At 39.9% G+C, this 16,215-nt stretch overlaps 1 protein-coding gene across 2 annotated transcripts; it reads left to right on the forward strand.

Annotated features, from left to right (window-relative positions):
• The first annotated feature begins 10,669 nt into the window (after positions 1–10,669).
• Positions 10,670–15,233, forward strand: LOC121580793. Of its 2 annotated transcripts, XM_045224685.1 has the most exons (9): positions 10,670–11,109; positions 11,194–11,484; positions 11,710–12,000; positions 12,225–12,398; positions 13,134–13,190; positions 13,303–13,326; positions 13,526–13,585; positions 13,918–13,947; positions 15,079–15,233. In XM_045224685.1, exons 2-9 carry the CDS (start codon positions 11,400–11,402, stop codon positions 15,108–15,110), a joined length of 753 nt encoding a protein of 250 aa, XP_045080620.1. In that variant the 5' UTR covers positions 10,670–11,109; positions 11,194–11,399; the 3' UTR covers positions 15,111–15,233. The 2 variants fall into 2 exon arrangements, with proteins under 2 accessions (XP_045080620.1, XP_045080621.1); XM_045224686.1 differs by having other exon boundaries at positions 10,670–11,484.
• Positions 15,234–16,215: the final 982 nt, after the last annotated feature.

The following is a 16,215-nucleotide window of genomic DNA, read 5'->3' on the forward strand; positions in this document are numbered from 1 at the left end:
GGAGATATCTGAGAGCGAGCCCCTAAACATGTGTGCTGACATTTTATACAATAAAATAAAGTAGGTTGATTCTAGTAGTTCTGATCTTCTGATTGGTCCTGATGAGTTGGTCGAGGTCACCTCTCCATTGCATTGGCTCTGAGTCGGGTTCTCTGTCTTCAGATGTTCAGCCTAAGAGAAGGGGGGTTTTGTGTGTGTGTGTGCTTAACAATGATGATGTGTGTGTGTGTGTGTGTGCGTGTGTGTATGTGTGTGTGTGTGTGTGTGTGTGTGTGTGTGTGTGTGTGTATGTGTGTGTATGTTTAACAATGATGATGTGTGTGTGTGGTGTGTGTGTGTGTGTGTGTGTGTGTGTGGGGGTGTGTGTGTGTGTATGTCCTCAGAGCAATAACTCGTGAGTTGGGAGAACTGAGAGACCTATGGCGTGGGTGTTGTCCATAGCCACCTGCTGATAAGGCCGACAAGATAGAAGTCTTTGTGCATTGTATTAAATCCAAAGGCCCAACACAAGATGGGTCATGCACAAGATTTTAGTCAGACCAAGCTATAACATTATATATTTACTCGACAAATCCTCTCTTCACGTCTCCCCAGAGACGTGACCAAGTAACAGTAAAGAAGGAAAACTTAAGACGTGACACAAGCTAACAGTGTAATTGGCAAAATAGGGAAACTTTATCAGAAGATAAAGTTTTATCATTCCCCTCTTCACGTCTCACAAGAGACGTGACAAAAGCTTAAATGCTGCAATTGGCAAATAGGGAAAACTTTATCAGAAGATAAAGTTTTTACATTCCCTCTCTTCACGTCTCACAAGAGACGTGACAAAAAGCTTAAATGCTATTCATCATCCAGATATCCTTGGTCAGCATCGTCAAATAGCGAAGCAAAGGAAACATCTGACCGTTATCTGCAGGATGTGGATCAATAGCGGTGGTTATAATCCTGGTTGTCAGCGTCCCGTATGCATGGAATGCAACAGCATCCACAAAGCACTAGAATTGCAGCAAAATTGAGATGGATACAAGTATAGAAGAAACAAGCGTTTATATTTACCAAACGCATCCATCCAAGAGTCCCACATTGAAGTGTCCACCCCTGAGTGGCTCTTCATCTTACAATTAAGAGTTAAGTAACCCTTCCAGGGCAATTATCAAACTGCCATCTGTGGCTGTATTGTTGGGAATAAAGGTACAACATTGTTCACCAAACATAGCACATACTCTCCTTTTTCAGCCAGGAGCATGTCGACAGCAATACGATTTTGGAAAGCCATGAGAGAGGTTGCAGCCAACTGGCCATGCACCGCCTCAAAACCTTGTTGTGTCCAATTGCCTAATTTTAACATTAATGTATGCAGTTAATTCTATCGACGTTTTATTAATAGTACAACAGTCAGCACCCAAAAGGACGAGCCCCCAAAAACTGTACTCCATGTACCCATGTTCAAGGACAGTTTCACAGACAACAAAGAGAGTGTTCTTATCAGCCTGTTATGTGAAACAATCCATATCAGTACAGTGCTCCTCATTAATGCATTCCTTCCAAGCTATTCATCACATACAGATCCAAAAAATAAAACCCAACAATTTTATGGTGTCACTCTAAACAGAGTATAATCACCCTTAAGAATAACAGGATATGGAAATTAAATCACAACATTTAATGTTAATAGAAAATAAAAATAATAATTTTAACCCTCTATTCCTCCCTACACCTAACATGTACTGAGTTGGCTACCAGCCACCCAGGAATCCTTTACCTTCACATCAGGAAGAATAAACAATCACAGTGGTTAGTAAAACGTAAGGTAATAAATGAGCAAGAACTGAAAATAAATGCGTGTATGTATTTTACTAGGCAAAACATGGATCATCCAGCTTGGTCTCAGAGTCAGTAGCAGAGTCACCTGCATCATCCTGGGCCGGTAACAACAGCATCATACCTGACGCCTGCACCACTCCTACCACTGACCTCCTGAGACAAGGGACGATGCAAGCAGCACAACACATTAACAGCAAAAACACAATTACTAGGGTCAGAAATCCAGTAACCACCATAGAAGAGTACTCACCAAACCAGTCACTCCAGCCAGGAAATAAGGCAACATCCACAAAGAACAAGTATACCCATAGAGGCCATAACTTCACCCAGAATAGTCACAACAATAGTTTTCCATTTACCAAATACGTTATCAAACCAACCGTTTATGGAGCTATCAATACCAGAGTTCTCAACCAGTTCGCTCGCCAGCGTGGTGATGGTCACTCAAGCGCTTTGGTCACGGGCCGTCCGGTGCTATATTGTTGGAGATGAAAGTACAGCACATATATCCAAACAGAACACAAACCCCGTCCCGCTCAGCCAAAAGCATATCTAAAGCTATTCTATTCTGCCATGTCATTAAGCTAGTTGCCGCTGTCTGCTCAGCTAATCCCTTTATTGCATCACGAGTGTGGTTAATAAATCTTTTGCTGGTTATATTAAATATAATTTATCCAATCTACATTTTTATTAATTGTTTGACCACCAGAAAATACTTGATTCAAACCCAGCTACGATCTGATTGTGGATCCCATCAATATATATCCTTTCATCAAAGGATCCCGGGAGGAGGTCCTACTTTCTATGTGACAACTCACCAATCTCTGACACGTTTTGATTGTTTGCGATGTAGGTGAGTTCACAATCAGTTATCACCACACATCCATCAGATGTCAGCACGGGCCTGGTTTTGGCTCCTATAATCCTCTTGCTGCAACAAAGAGGAGAGATTTAGTCATGGTCTCTTTAGGTGTGACATTCTCTGTGTGGGAGCAGGAGCTAAGATGCCCTACCCTGTATCCTATCCTTACTAGTCCTAGAAAAACAATAATAAGAATCCCCTGTGACTTCAAACTGAGGCAACCCAGGTCGGGATGACTTTGTTATCGGGGAAACAGATAGTGCAAGTTACCATAAGACTCTTTCACCACATTCCCAGGTGGCTTGCATGGAGGAAAAACCTGACAGAGAGTTAAAGCCTGTCAAGGGGAACGGAGTAGTTGTTATCCCTGGTTTGGCTGTCCTACAGGCAAAACAGTCCTCTTTAGACATAGTTTTTTTTCCCGTATACTGAATCCATTCCAACCACAGGTTAAGATTTCTATACCCCGTTTCCACCTGTACTACTTCCTCCAGGTCCATAGTTTTGCACTATCTTTATCACAGCCCCGGTCTCACTGCCTCCCTCAGAGAGGTTTACTCTAGAATTTCCCCTTTCCCTACGTCTAGCTGTCTCCTATGCCTTTTCAACTTGTGTTAGGTTAACTACCACTTCTGGCTGAAACAGGAGGGTCCGTGTGTGTTAGGAATATGGCCCCACAATCAGACAGCTACCACCGCCGGGAGACCTGTGAATCCCCACCCTTGCCCTGAGAACATGTCAGATGCCAGAGGCCAACCCATTGCTTTACCTTCTACTCGAACTCACACAGGGATGATCAGACAGGGTAAGGGGAATCTTCGAGGGAATCTTCGTTAAGGAGGCAAACCCCCGAACCATAGTGGTGATCGGATCTTTCTCCTAACTCTGTGTTTGTTCGTCAGGTGTAGCTGGTTTTGTACAGTGTGTGACATGCACCCAGATGGATCTCTCAGCTATTCTGCTGGCAAAGGCAGTACTTGGTAGGGCCCTTCCCGCCAGGCCTGATTCAGTCTCCTGGTTAGATAGGAGTGGGTCACCTTCTCCTTTAGTTCACCTGTGGGGCACAAAACCTCTGACATACAGGTGTGGTTAATAAACTATCATACATGTTTTTTTTTAAGTATTTTGTCCTCTCCTTCGTATATATTTAATATTTAATCCAACCATCCCCCTCTTTGACACATGATTTGGCCATGTGTCAATATTACCACCTACCTAAACAATCACTTTAGTTAATATTGGTATTTCATTATCCAATTGCCATTCCTCCACTCTCTTCTGTTATTTATGGTTCAAATCAAATATATTATTACCAAATTATAATCTTCTTCCAATTTTCACAGTACTATAAATTACCCTCAACTTAGTAAAATAAACTATCTTAAAGTCTTCCTCTCATGCCTTTAGAATGTACTAGTGTGGATGATTAATTAACACCAGAATGTTAAAACAGAGTTCAGAGGCCATTGAAATCATTTAACGAACTGTTTAATCCCATTGTATACTAAACAATTACCATTATTCTAAATATTTCATAAATGTTAGTTATCCCAAGTGTTCATTAAGTCCTCATGACATTCATTCTCATAAGAAATCATATATACCCCAAACTCAGCCAAACCTAAAAAATCCATAAAATTCACTGTGTGCACCTTTAAGACCTATAACCCTTGACCTGCTGAAAACCCCCCAAAATTGAAACAAGGCTTTATAAACATCATACTAGGTGTGTTGTTTTTTATTTGAAAACCCAATTTGAAAAACAACCACAAATAGCCAGGCCTTAATTTGGTAGCTCACTTTTATGACCTAAATACGGCCCTAACTTCACTACTGCTCCCCTAGCCCTTGGCAACATTCCAACGAGATGAGCTAATCTCTTTCTCCTGGTTATCCCCAGTCTTAACCCATCAATAATTGTTTGTATCAATCTAATTCCTCATAACTAATCTATAAAACCACTCAAAATTCTCGAGTATACAATTATTATTTAATTGATTACCCTAACTCTGCTACATGTACCAAACATTTATATTTTTCCCGCTAAACCATTTCAGTTCGCTATTCAATTTATTTAACTGTTCTCTCTGATTATGCCCTAATTAATAAACAAATACTTGCTATCGTTGATTAGCATACATTTAATAATGTTCCTACCATCTGAACTGTACTGTCTCTCACCTCCCCTTGCTCCTTCGGGAGAGCGCATGGTAACCTTATAACATATTTTCATAGACTTTTCTAGAATACTTCTATTTAAGCTATCTAATTCAACCTTTCACATCCACATAGTAATCTAGGTATATAGCCCCACTGCGAAAGCTTTGTCTACTGTCCCTACCTGTGTTCGAACCAGGGACATCGCCAGTCACTCCACACCATCTCCGATTCTCACAAAGTAAATACTTTCACGTCGCACATCCAGCCACGTCATCACCCCCGTCTAGCCAGCCCTTCCGTCTCAAACACCCTAGTAGCCTAAATAAAACACACTCTAACAGCGTTCTGCATTTTCCTCTATCATCGGGTTTAAGAACTAACGTAACAACATTAACTATTCTCTATTGCTGTAGTAACGTCTTGTTTGGTTCAGTTTATTTATTACGGAGTGTCCATAATACTATAATAATACATAATCGAATTCCCTCATGCATACAGATTTCACCTTATGCCATTGAAATGCCAAATAAACCATAATAGTTCAATGGAGCCCCCTATTGGCTCTCCCCTACCTATACATTACTTCTACAACCACTTTAGTTATGGTCCGATTACAAATTAAACCTTATCACATGATCAAACAACGCCACAACCTTAAACTCATATGGGGCGGCAGGCAGCTTAGTGATCAGTAGCGCCGCGCCAAGAACCGAGAGGTCGCCGGTTCCAATCCCCGAGCCGACCAGGCGAAAAAATCTGCCGATGTGCCCTCGAGCAAGGCACTCAACTCCAATCGCTCCTGCAAGTCGCTCTGGACAAGAGCGTCTGCCAAATCACCAAAAATGCAAATGTAAATATTCTCTACTTTCTCACCCATCTCATCCCTCGTCAGAAACCCACAGGCACCTCTCAAATAATCACCCCGTGGTGTTCCCAGCCAGCTCCAGTCTTTCCTCGCTCCAAAAGCCACACTTTCGCTCTCTCCAGCCCCTCCCCTCGCAACTCTCTCTTTCTCTCTCACTGCTCATTTCTCCTTTACACACCTTATGTATCTGTTTTAAGCATGGATTCGAGTTTATCTGCGTCCAGACGTCCCTCAAAACCATACCTCTCCCTCCACCTTGTTATATAATGGAGATTTGAAGCTATCCCTGGATTCCATTTTAATTACATCAAGCATTTCTCGTCCCCAGTAAATTCTGGGACCTCTTGTGAGGATTTGCCCCCCCCCATGGTTGGTACTGTTAAAAATCCCTTAGCCACCTCTTCTATATTACAAGTCAATTTAACAAGTAATTCAAAATAGCTTCACACAACAACACCTCATAAGGAGTGCCCAGCAGGAGTCCAATACCTATCAGAAAACATACATACAAACATTCAGACACTCCCAATCTCTCCCAGGGGGAAAAAGTTATTCTTCACCCTGAGTGAGATTGTTGTTCCCATAAGGGTTTCTTCATTGTGTTGTCAGGATTGGTTCTCGCTGCTCAAATCAGCCCTGACTTCTGTCAGTGATCTAGAAGGAGTGGGGGCTGGTGTGCAATGAGTTAGATGGTGTCAGTGTGCGCCTAATTTACCTCTGACCTGGACTGAGTGTGAAGTAACCTCCTTCACTTCGTACGGTCCAGTCCACCTGGGTTCCAGCCACTTTCTCTTGTGGACTTTAACCCTCACCCAGCCTCCCACGTTTACCTTCAGTGTCAGCGTACTTCCCGACAGCTCCCCCTCTTGGGCCTTCTGCGCCTGAGAAGAGAGTGCTGCAGAAAATTCCGTCAATTTCTTCACATAATCAGTCATTTCTATCTGTTGTACATCAAGGGCGGGCATATGACCTCCCTCCCTTGGTGGACCAGGCATTACTCTCCCTGTCATTCGTTGTTCTATGTATTCATTGAATTTGGGTATGGTTATGTTTGGTCCTGCCATCTTGCTTTCTCTATCTTGGATGTATTATCGGTATCAAATACAGACTTATCTCATGTATGACACCCTCGCATATAAAGAGGCTAATTTATATAATTTGTAATGCAATTATTATCATAAGAATCAGAATTCCAGTCACATATACCAATGCAGTAATCTCTACACACAGCACACACCACGCTTTAGTTATCTCACGCTTGTTCTAGAATCGTGCACAACTCCAATATCAGTCTCCCCAGTCCCCGGTTCCTGAAACCCTAGGTCAAATTCACTCAATTCCACAGATTGGTGTTCGGTCTCATAAGTCTCACTATAACTTCCCATCATCCATTACACGTTATAATACATAAAAACACAGACACGTTAAAATATAAACACAGCAAAACAAAACTGCCAATTAGAATACAATACCTTAAAAATTTAGGTTACCAGAGCGTCCTAAAACATAGTCTCAGTTCAACTGCCACCCTTCACACAACCTTATACTTATGTGAAGTCACAGAAGCAACTGGATCCCTATCAAAGGATTTTCTTTAGGCAACTCAATCACTAGGAAAGACTTAATCTCAGCTTAATTGTACCTTTCACACAACCATTTATATGGAACGTTTTAAGTGTGAAATCACAGAGATAACTGGCATCCCCGGGAATTTAATACCTCTGGTCAATTTTCGGTGATTCTCCCCCACCTAATGTCTAGAACTCTGCCACAGTTAAACTTCTACCTCCTCGCAACCTATAGGGTAGGACCTCCCCTAATAGGATTTATGCAAAAGGTCTCAGTTCAAACTGGGTCCCTTTAGGAATCTAGTTGTGGGTCAAATCTTATCCACCAATGCGTCAATCCGTAGTTCGACACATTCTGGATACGTTTATCTTTATTCCTTATTCCTTATTCCTTATTCCTTAGTATAAAACACAGTACCAGATATCTCATGTATGCCTTAATTCATTAGGATGGAAAATTATTTAACAAGTATTCATACTCACGCTCAGTACTACTGATCATAATTTGGTATTGGTCTATAATACAATATGCAAGATTTCGTTTTAACAGGCTCTGCATACCTTTTTAGAAGAGCGCGCTCTGATCAGGTTTCCTGAGCCAAGACGAATAGTTGATTTCTCCAGGATTTTCAGGTCACTCTTCCGTCTGTTTTTAGATCGATGATTTGCCTTTTCCTCTCGCACCAACTTTTAGATCGAATTAAAAACCATTCGGCACCACTCCCGCTCTATCCTGTATTTTTTGATCTAGATATTCATTAAATTTGAGTTTTGGGACGGTAGTGGTTGCCAGTTTATTAGACTATCTTGGTGCTCTTAGCCCGTCACTGGCCGAATCCAGCAATGTATTCTTGGCGCTGACTGAGATTTATCTCTGATGTCCCACCCTCGTACACAAAAATTTTTCAATGCTTTATTATTAGGAATTATTTAGCAAAAGGCATTATTGTTTTTCAATTATTCGAATTATTATATATTTTCCCAAAAGGTATCAGAACCGCCCTTTTGGAAGAATATATTAGCAAACTCGAGCGCTCCCAAAATAATTATCAATTTAATTTTAGGAATTATTTAGCAAAAGTTATTATTGTTTTTCAGGTATTCGAGTTATTATATATTTTCCCAAAAGGTATCAGAATCGCCCTTTTGGAAGAATATATTAGCAAACTCGAGCGCTCTAAAATAATTATCAATTTAATTTTGGGAATTATTTTGCAAAAGTTATTATTGTTTTTCAGGTATTCGAGTTATTATATATTTTCCCCAAAAGGTATCAGAATCGCCCTTTTGGAAGAATATATTAGCAAACTCGAGCGCTCCTAAAATAATTATCAATTTAATTTTGGGAATTATTTTGCAAAAGTTATTATTGTTTTTCAGGTATTCGAGTTATTATATATTTTCCCCAAAAGGTATCAGAATCGCCCTTTGGAACAATATATTAGCAACTTCGAGCGCTCCTAAAATAATTATCAATTTAATTTTAGGAATTATGAAAATACCAACACCACAAGAGGGAAAAAGTTCAAGTCAGCTTTTACGCAGCGGCTACATAACAGGCAAAATAGGACTCGGTGGTCCTCTTAAAAGTTATCAACTAGTTAGTCTCATGAAACGGCCAATCTTACACAACATTCAGGTTATCATTTCAACAATTACATTTTTCATTACATATCAGCATCAACACACAAATTCAGTTTGAGTTCCTCACAGTACATATAGTTGAGTGCCACGTCAACCAATTGCCCGACTATCTGAACTTGTATTTTTATTTTTATTTTTTTTGATTCTCCTCAAGGAGACTCCCAGTCGTTAAACCATTCAACTGGCGTCTAGTCGGGAGAACCTTTTCTGGACTTGGATTCTCACGGAATTAACTCAACCCGACTATCTGAATCTTTTTATCAAGTCACCAGATCCTTCTCTTGTGGATCAAATAAAAGGGTCCATCGCGAACCAAAACCTCTGTAATAGGCTCCTCACTAGAAAGCCGCATTTCAACAGAAAATAAAACCACTGTAACTAGACTTCTTCTCTTAGAGTCACATTTCAACAGTAAAAACCTAAGATTTCAGATATCAACAGCAAAAAATAAAAGGGTCCGTCTCTCGTGAACCACAACCTCTGTAACTAGACTCCCTCCCCTAGAGAGTCACATTTCAACAGTAAAAACCTAAAGAATTCAGATATCTTTACATATATGCCTTTTTGAGTCATAATAGATATGTTATAAATTTAACAGTAATCCATACTCACGCCCAGTACTACTGATCATAATTTGGTTTATCCTACAATACAATATGCAGATTTTGTTTTAACAGGTTCTGCTTACCTTTGTATTGACGTCGGTTTAGATCAGTTTCCTGAGGCGAGCTGGATTCCCGGCTGCTCCTGCGGACAGGTCACCCATCCTTTCAGATCCGTCTCTTACTTGTCTCCTGTCTCTATCAACTTTTATGGACCGAATTCAGAGTTAGAAAACCACCCTCTGCTACCAAATTTGTTGATGATCACAAGTTTACTGGAGAACGGAGACCAAGTAGAGACTTTCGGACAAGGTGGATAATTGTATAATATAAGGCAGTTTATTCAGAGGTAAAGATATCTGTAAATAGCGTGCACGGACCCGTTCGTCAACCTCGTAGGGAGATATCTGAGAGCGAGCCCTAAACATTGTGTGCTGACATTTTATACAATAAAATAAAGTAGGTTGATTCTAGTAGTTCTGATCTTCTGATTGGTCCTGATGAGTTGGTCGAGGTCACCTCCATTGCATTGGCTCTGAGTCGGGTTCTCTGTCTTCAGATGTTCAGCCTAAGAGAAGGGGGTTTTTGTGTGTGTGTGTGCTTAACAATGATGATGTGTGTGTGTGTGTGTGTGCGTGTGTGTATGTGTGTGTGTGTGTGTGTGTGTGTATGTGTGTGTGTGTGTATGTGTGTGTATGTTTAACAATGATGATTGTGTGTGTGTGTGTGTGTGTATGTGTGTGTGTGTGTGGGGGTGTGTGTGTGTATGTCCTCAGAGCAATAACTCGTGAGTTGGGAGAACTGAGAGACCTATGGCGTGGGTGTTGTCCATAGCCACCTGCTGATAAGGCCGACAAGATAGAAGTCTTTGTGCATTGTATTAAATCCAAAGGCCCAACACAAGATGGGTCATGCACAAGATTTTAGTCAGACCAAGCTATAACATTATATATTTACTACGACAAAACCTACAAGCATAGAATAAACTTCAATTAATTTTATTTCACGCTTATACTCTCACCCTCACGTTTATATTATTATCGAAATGTTTAGGCCTGTCTTTTCAGAGAAGAAATCACTTCAATTTATTTTGTATGTCTTAGTCTAAGACAGATTTTAAAAAGTATTGCTTTTATAGTCTTGCTTTCATAAATGTATTTCTGATATCCTGTTAATTAATGAAAATATTATATATGCCTACATGTAGCCTATTCTATGATTTTGTTGTTTTAAATAAATTATGCATTTTAAGTTTATCAGAAGTTCTAATAGGCATTCTCTCGTCATCCATTGTTCTCCCTTTCTCTTAACATCACCCGCTCACAGTGAAACATGAACTTCAGTACGGGTACACCTACTTCAATTCCTCCCACTATGAAGTTGTTGGGTTGTTGGATGGTGAACTTGTGGACTTCTTCAGCAGAGGCCTCAATTCCCCTGTACCTAAAAAAAGATGGAATGAAAACGAGACAAGCTTTGGATATTATGAGTGGAAAGAAAGTATTTCACATCGACAGGACATTAATACGTGTTTTTTATCCAGTGCTGTAGACCTGAAGAGGCACTTTGTAAAACATAACTTAGGTGAGTTGCACCTTTGCTTTCTCAGCGTTGTTTTAGTTCAGTGTACTAAATGCATGTTAATCCTTTCCATCTTTGTCGTATTAGGGGGTGATATTGTGCAGATGAGACTTGGCTGTACTAAAAACCACCACTGGAGGCCTTAGCACGGAGGAGAAAGACATTGGCTTTGCTGAGTTTGCCTATTATGGAAACACAGTGCTGCTCCTCAGTCATAACTCAAACATGTGGATTCCAAAAGATGAAGATGATCAACATTTCACACCATTGCACAAAAATTGAACACCCTGAGCATGAAAGACACTTTCACCAACTTTGTGAATGTTAAGTGTCCTGTGGTACTTGATCGTTTTCGAATATTAGAGAGCAAGAACTCATGTGAGTGTTACTATTGGTTGCACTTTGGTTTTACAAATGTCAAATTTTATTAGCTGTTCCAGATCTTTCAGAACAGTTTTACAGTCATGTAATCCCCACCTGTATGGATCACATTCTTATCACTTCTCCCACTGTCAATCAGTGTCTCTTATCACCTATTTATCCAGGTCTCATATTTATGTTATGTAAGTAACCATGTATTCTTATGCCTCTGCAATGTTGTAGCTGCTCCAAAGGTCTACACTGTCCCTAGTGGCTCTTTAAAACCTGGGTGGGTCAACCTGACTTGTTTAATTACCGGATCCTATCCGAAGTCATCACCCATCGAGATGAATCTGTTTAGGGACAACATCCTCCTAACGGAGATGGAGGGTGTCCATTCATCGGGAGTCAGACCTAACGAAGACCACACCTACCAGCTGAGGAAGACAGTGAGGATTAACGCCTCAGAGTCTGTCGTTTATCGATGTGATGTCAATCATAAAAGCTTCCCTAAACCACGGAATTACACTTGGGGTAAAATTCTTTCTTCAATTCAAAGACTTCAAAGCATGGACATATTGATGTTTGTGAGCAATTAAAATGGTCTCTTTAAGGTCCGAATTTTGATAATGTAGAATTTTTATATGTTGGAGAAATTAATGGGGACACCATTAAAAGATGATTGCACTTCGTACACTTATATAACAACTATGCAGAAACCAATGGAATGACTACTGTGTGTTCTTGTGTGCTTACAGAGGTGAAAAAACAAGAGGAGGAGGAGCGATCACATCCTCTACTGGCTGTCGTTGCTGTTGCTGTCGTTGCTGTTGCTGTCGTTGCTGTTGCTGTCGTTGCTGTCGTTGCTGTTGTTGTTGCTGTTCTGTTTTTCAAAAACAGACGGAGATCTGAACCTAATGAACATTTGGCTGGTGAGTATAGCCTATTAAACCAAATGAGTGTCAGCCCAACTTAAACATTTGGCTGGTGAGTATAGCCTATTAAACCAAATGAGTGTCAGCCCAACTTAAACATTTGGCTGGTGAGTATAGCCTATTAAATCAAATGAGTGTCCGCCCAACTTAAACATTTGGCTGGTGAGTTTAGCCTATTAAACCAAATGAGTGTCAGCCCAACTTAAACATTTGGCTGGTGAGTATAGCCTATTAAACCAAATGAGTGTCAGCCCAACTTAAACATTTGGCTGGTGAGTATAGTCTATTAAACCAAATGAGTGTCAGCCCAACTTAAACATTTGGCTGGTGAGTATAGTCTATTAAACCAAATGAGTGTCAGCCCAACTTAAACATTTGGCTGGTGAGTATAGCCTATTAAACCAAATGAGTGTCAGCCTAACTTAAACATTTGGCTGGTGAGTATAGTCTATTAAACCAAATGAGTGTCCGCCCAATTTTAACAGAGACAAGGGTGCTCAACCGAAGAATACAGTGCATTATCTTAACCATGTCCCATCTCCAAAAAGGTACTAACCATGCTGGTTAATTACTTATGTTTTGTTAATACACTCATGTTTTGTTAGCAGTCAAATGTGTTAAACACTGGCTTGATCAGAGCCATACAGACTCTTCTCCATGTGGAACCAAACATTGTATGATACTCTACATAGAACTTAGGTTCTGAGACTAATGTGAAAGGATTTTTCCCAGCTCCTAATCCTGAAGAGAATGCTGCGCTGAGAGCTCAAGATGGAGGGAGTTTGACTGGTGAGTTTCATTCTTAGGGTTGGTGTCTCTTTTCCAGGACCTCTGTTTTATATTTGATGCTGATGCATGATAATCATTGCGTTTTAATGTCTTCATGTATTGATTATTTTAGATCCAAGAGGTGATGCCACTTCTGGTAAGTATTCTGTTCATGCTCAGTATTCTTACGAGGTCAATTTGAAAATGATCAACAACAACTAAACAAGTGGTGAAAATAACATAGATGTGTGTATTTCCCTGATGCATCATCTCTCATGACTAATGACATTTTTGATAGATGTGGGTATCCGAAAAAGAATAATGGCATAACATGTTTTTTTTCTTGGCTGTTGTAGTCAATCTGTCCTCTGAGAGAGATGTTCTTTCAAATGACCCTGATGCTGAAGGTGAAAATGGTGAGATAATCATTTCCTGGCCAAGTAATGAAAAGTTATCTAGCTCTCACAAATAGAGCTAGCTAAAGCCAGAATAATAATATAGTCGTTGAACATAGCTATAGCCATCAGTCTTGTATGTTTTCCTGGTCATCAATCACTGTTAATTTAGTCAAGGTCCTGACATCAGCGTATAGGGCTCTTTGACGCATTACGCAAACGTGACGTTGGCTTCTAAACAAAAAATGGCTTTATTAAGCCCATGATTTTCCTTCACTACAGTACACTATACTACTATAATACTACTGTACTATACTACTAATATTGATTTCTGCCTTTGCTTATCATTTTAGATGAAGCCTATGGGAGTTGTAGAAGCTCTGGTGAGTATTGCAGCAGTAGCTAAGTTTCCATCCACCTGTCAAAAGTTTTTCAAGTAAATTATCTTCTACTCGCGTAAAAAAGATATGCACCAGCAGAGGTGTGTTTCCATCAAGTTGGCTTGTTGCAGATAGAAAGCAGTGGGTAGATGAAGTGCACATATAAAGAACTTTGCATCATGTCTTTTCATGTACCGAATAAAAAAACAAAGTTCAATGTGCTTCCATTGCATTTTCAACTATACTGATGGTTTTGTCACAAATTGTGTTCTGATATAGCAAACATGCCCAATCTGGCCTTGGTGCATGCTCTCTAGACAACAGTTTTCAGATAGGGTGGGCTACATGGGCTGCCCAATTCTGATCTTTTGCCCAATTATGGGCAAAAGATCTGATCTGATTGGTCAAAAGTCCAATTAGTGGCAAAATATCAGAATTGGGCTGCCTGTGTGAACGCAGCCACAATGAGGTTATGGATAAGAGCAAGATATTTGTTGTTGTTGTCAATTAGCAGCCAAGCACCGACTATCATGTCACCAGCATAGCCTACACATAATAATCCTTGATATTTAATTTATTGGAAATTACCATCAAGCTCATCGCCGTGCACTTCCACCATCCTGTGAAGTTCACCTTAATTAATTTAATCTGTAGCCTGGTTAACCCTTCATGCTTTTCCAAGTCATAGTGGGAGGACCGCACAACATAGCATCGCGTGACTGCAAATATACAGCGACATAATGGTTATTCTATCAACAATGTTTCCTCTGCCATTTGTCGCATGATTTAGTTAATCAACAAACAAACGATCCACCCCTGTCGAACAAATTTAGTTTTGTCGACATTTCGGAAAGGTTTGCTGTTTTCCATCAGGCCTGTCGTGGATTTTTTATCTGACAGGTTCTTTACTTGCATAAAAATGGTTGGACAGGAACATAGTGAGGCATAATTAAATACACCACATCTTTGCATGAAAAGTGTATTCTAATGTAGATGTTTGCCCCATGCTGCCAATCATAATAGTTCAAAATATAAAATAATAATCAACAAACATATTTTTTATTGACTGACAGCCCTAGTTCTTATATTAGTGCTATAGTAGCCCACTAACCAATCTTTCTTCCATTCTCACAGATTCAGACCTGTCACAGATTCAAATAACCTAATTGGAATTCAACACAGACCCAGCTGACAACACTCTTATCCGATTGTCAATTTCCAAACGTTTTACGTGCCAACTGAAGATAACCCAGATCATATGATTATGCATTACCTCTGCCTGGGATCAAGTTACCGAGGTAACTGACTACAAGAGGAGCTACGTATCGTCTGCAGCTCAACGCTAACATGGAATACAGTAAAGAATACTGAGGAAATGAAGGGATTGTTTTAGACATTTCCATGTGTCCTGATCGTTGTCTGGCTGTTATCACAGAGCTCATTACTAAGATGGTGATAGATATTTACAGAGCTCATTACTAAGATGGTGATAGATATTTACAGAGCTCATTACTAAGATGGTGATAGATATTTACAGAGCTCATTACTAAGATGGTGATAGATATTTACAGAGCTCATTACTTAGATGGTGATGGATATTTACAGTGCTCATTACTAAGATGGTGATAGATATTTACAGAGCTCATTACTAAGATGGTGATATATATTTACAGAGCTCATTACTAAGATGGTGATAGATATTTACAGAGCTCAAAACTAAGATGGTGATCGATATTTTACTATGTATTTGTAATGTTTCTATAAAGCATGCTAGCTACGTCCCGTGTGGCTCAGTTGGTAGAGCATGGCACTTGCAATGCCAGGGTTGTGGGTTCGATTCCCACGGGGGACCAGTACAAACAAAACACGAAAATGTATGCACTCACTACTGTAAGCCGCTCTTGTCTATAAATTACTAAAATGTAAATGTACTCGGTATTGCACATTATGCTGTAATTGTCCCAAACTTCTTAGACTTGGGGACAGCTCAGGGACCAAGTATCAAAAGTAGAAGTTACAATTTTCTACTTTTTCATGTACTGTATATATTTTCTGGTTTGATCAATTTAAATAAATGCTGTATAGCTTTACACTCCCAATCTTTGACACTATATCTCTGACCACCCAGAAGGAAACTATATAGACAAAAAAGTTTTCACGTCAATGAATACACACATTTATTTAACCCACCGCCATCCAGGATAATGAAGAATTATTCATACATTAAAGTTAATTCTCATCAAATGATTTCCCCCTTTTTAAAATGTCATG

Source organism: Coregonus clupeaformis, chromosome 14 (genome assembly GCF_020615455.1).
Source record: "Coregonus clupeaformis isolate EN_2021a chromosome 14, ASM2061545v1, whole genome shotgun sequence".
Classification (NCBI taxonomy): Eukaryota; Metazoa; Chordata; class Actinopteri; order Salmoniformes; family Salmonidae; genus Coregonus; species Coregonus clupeaformis.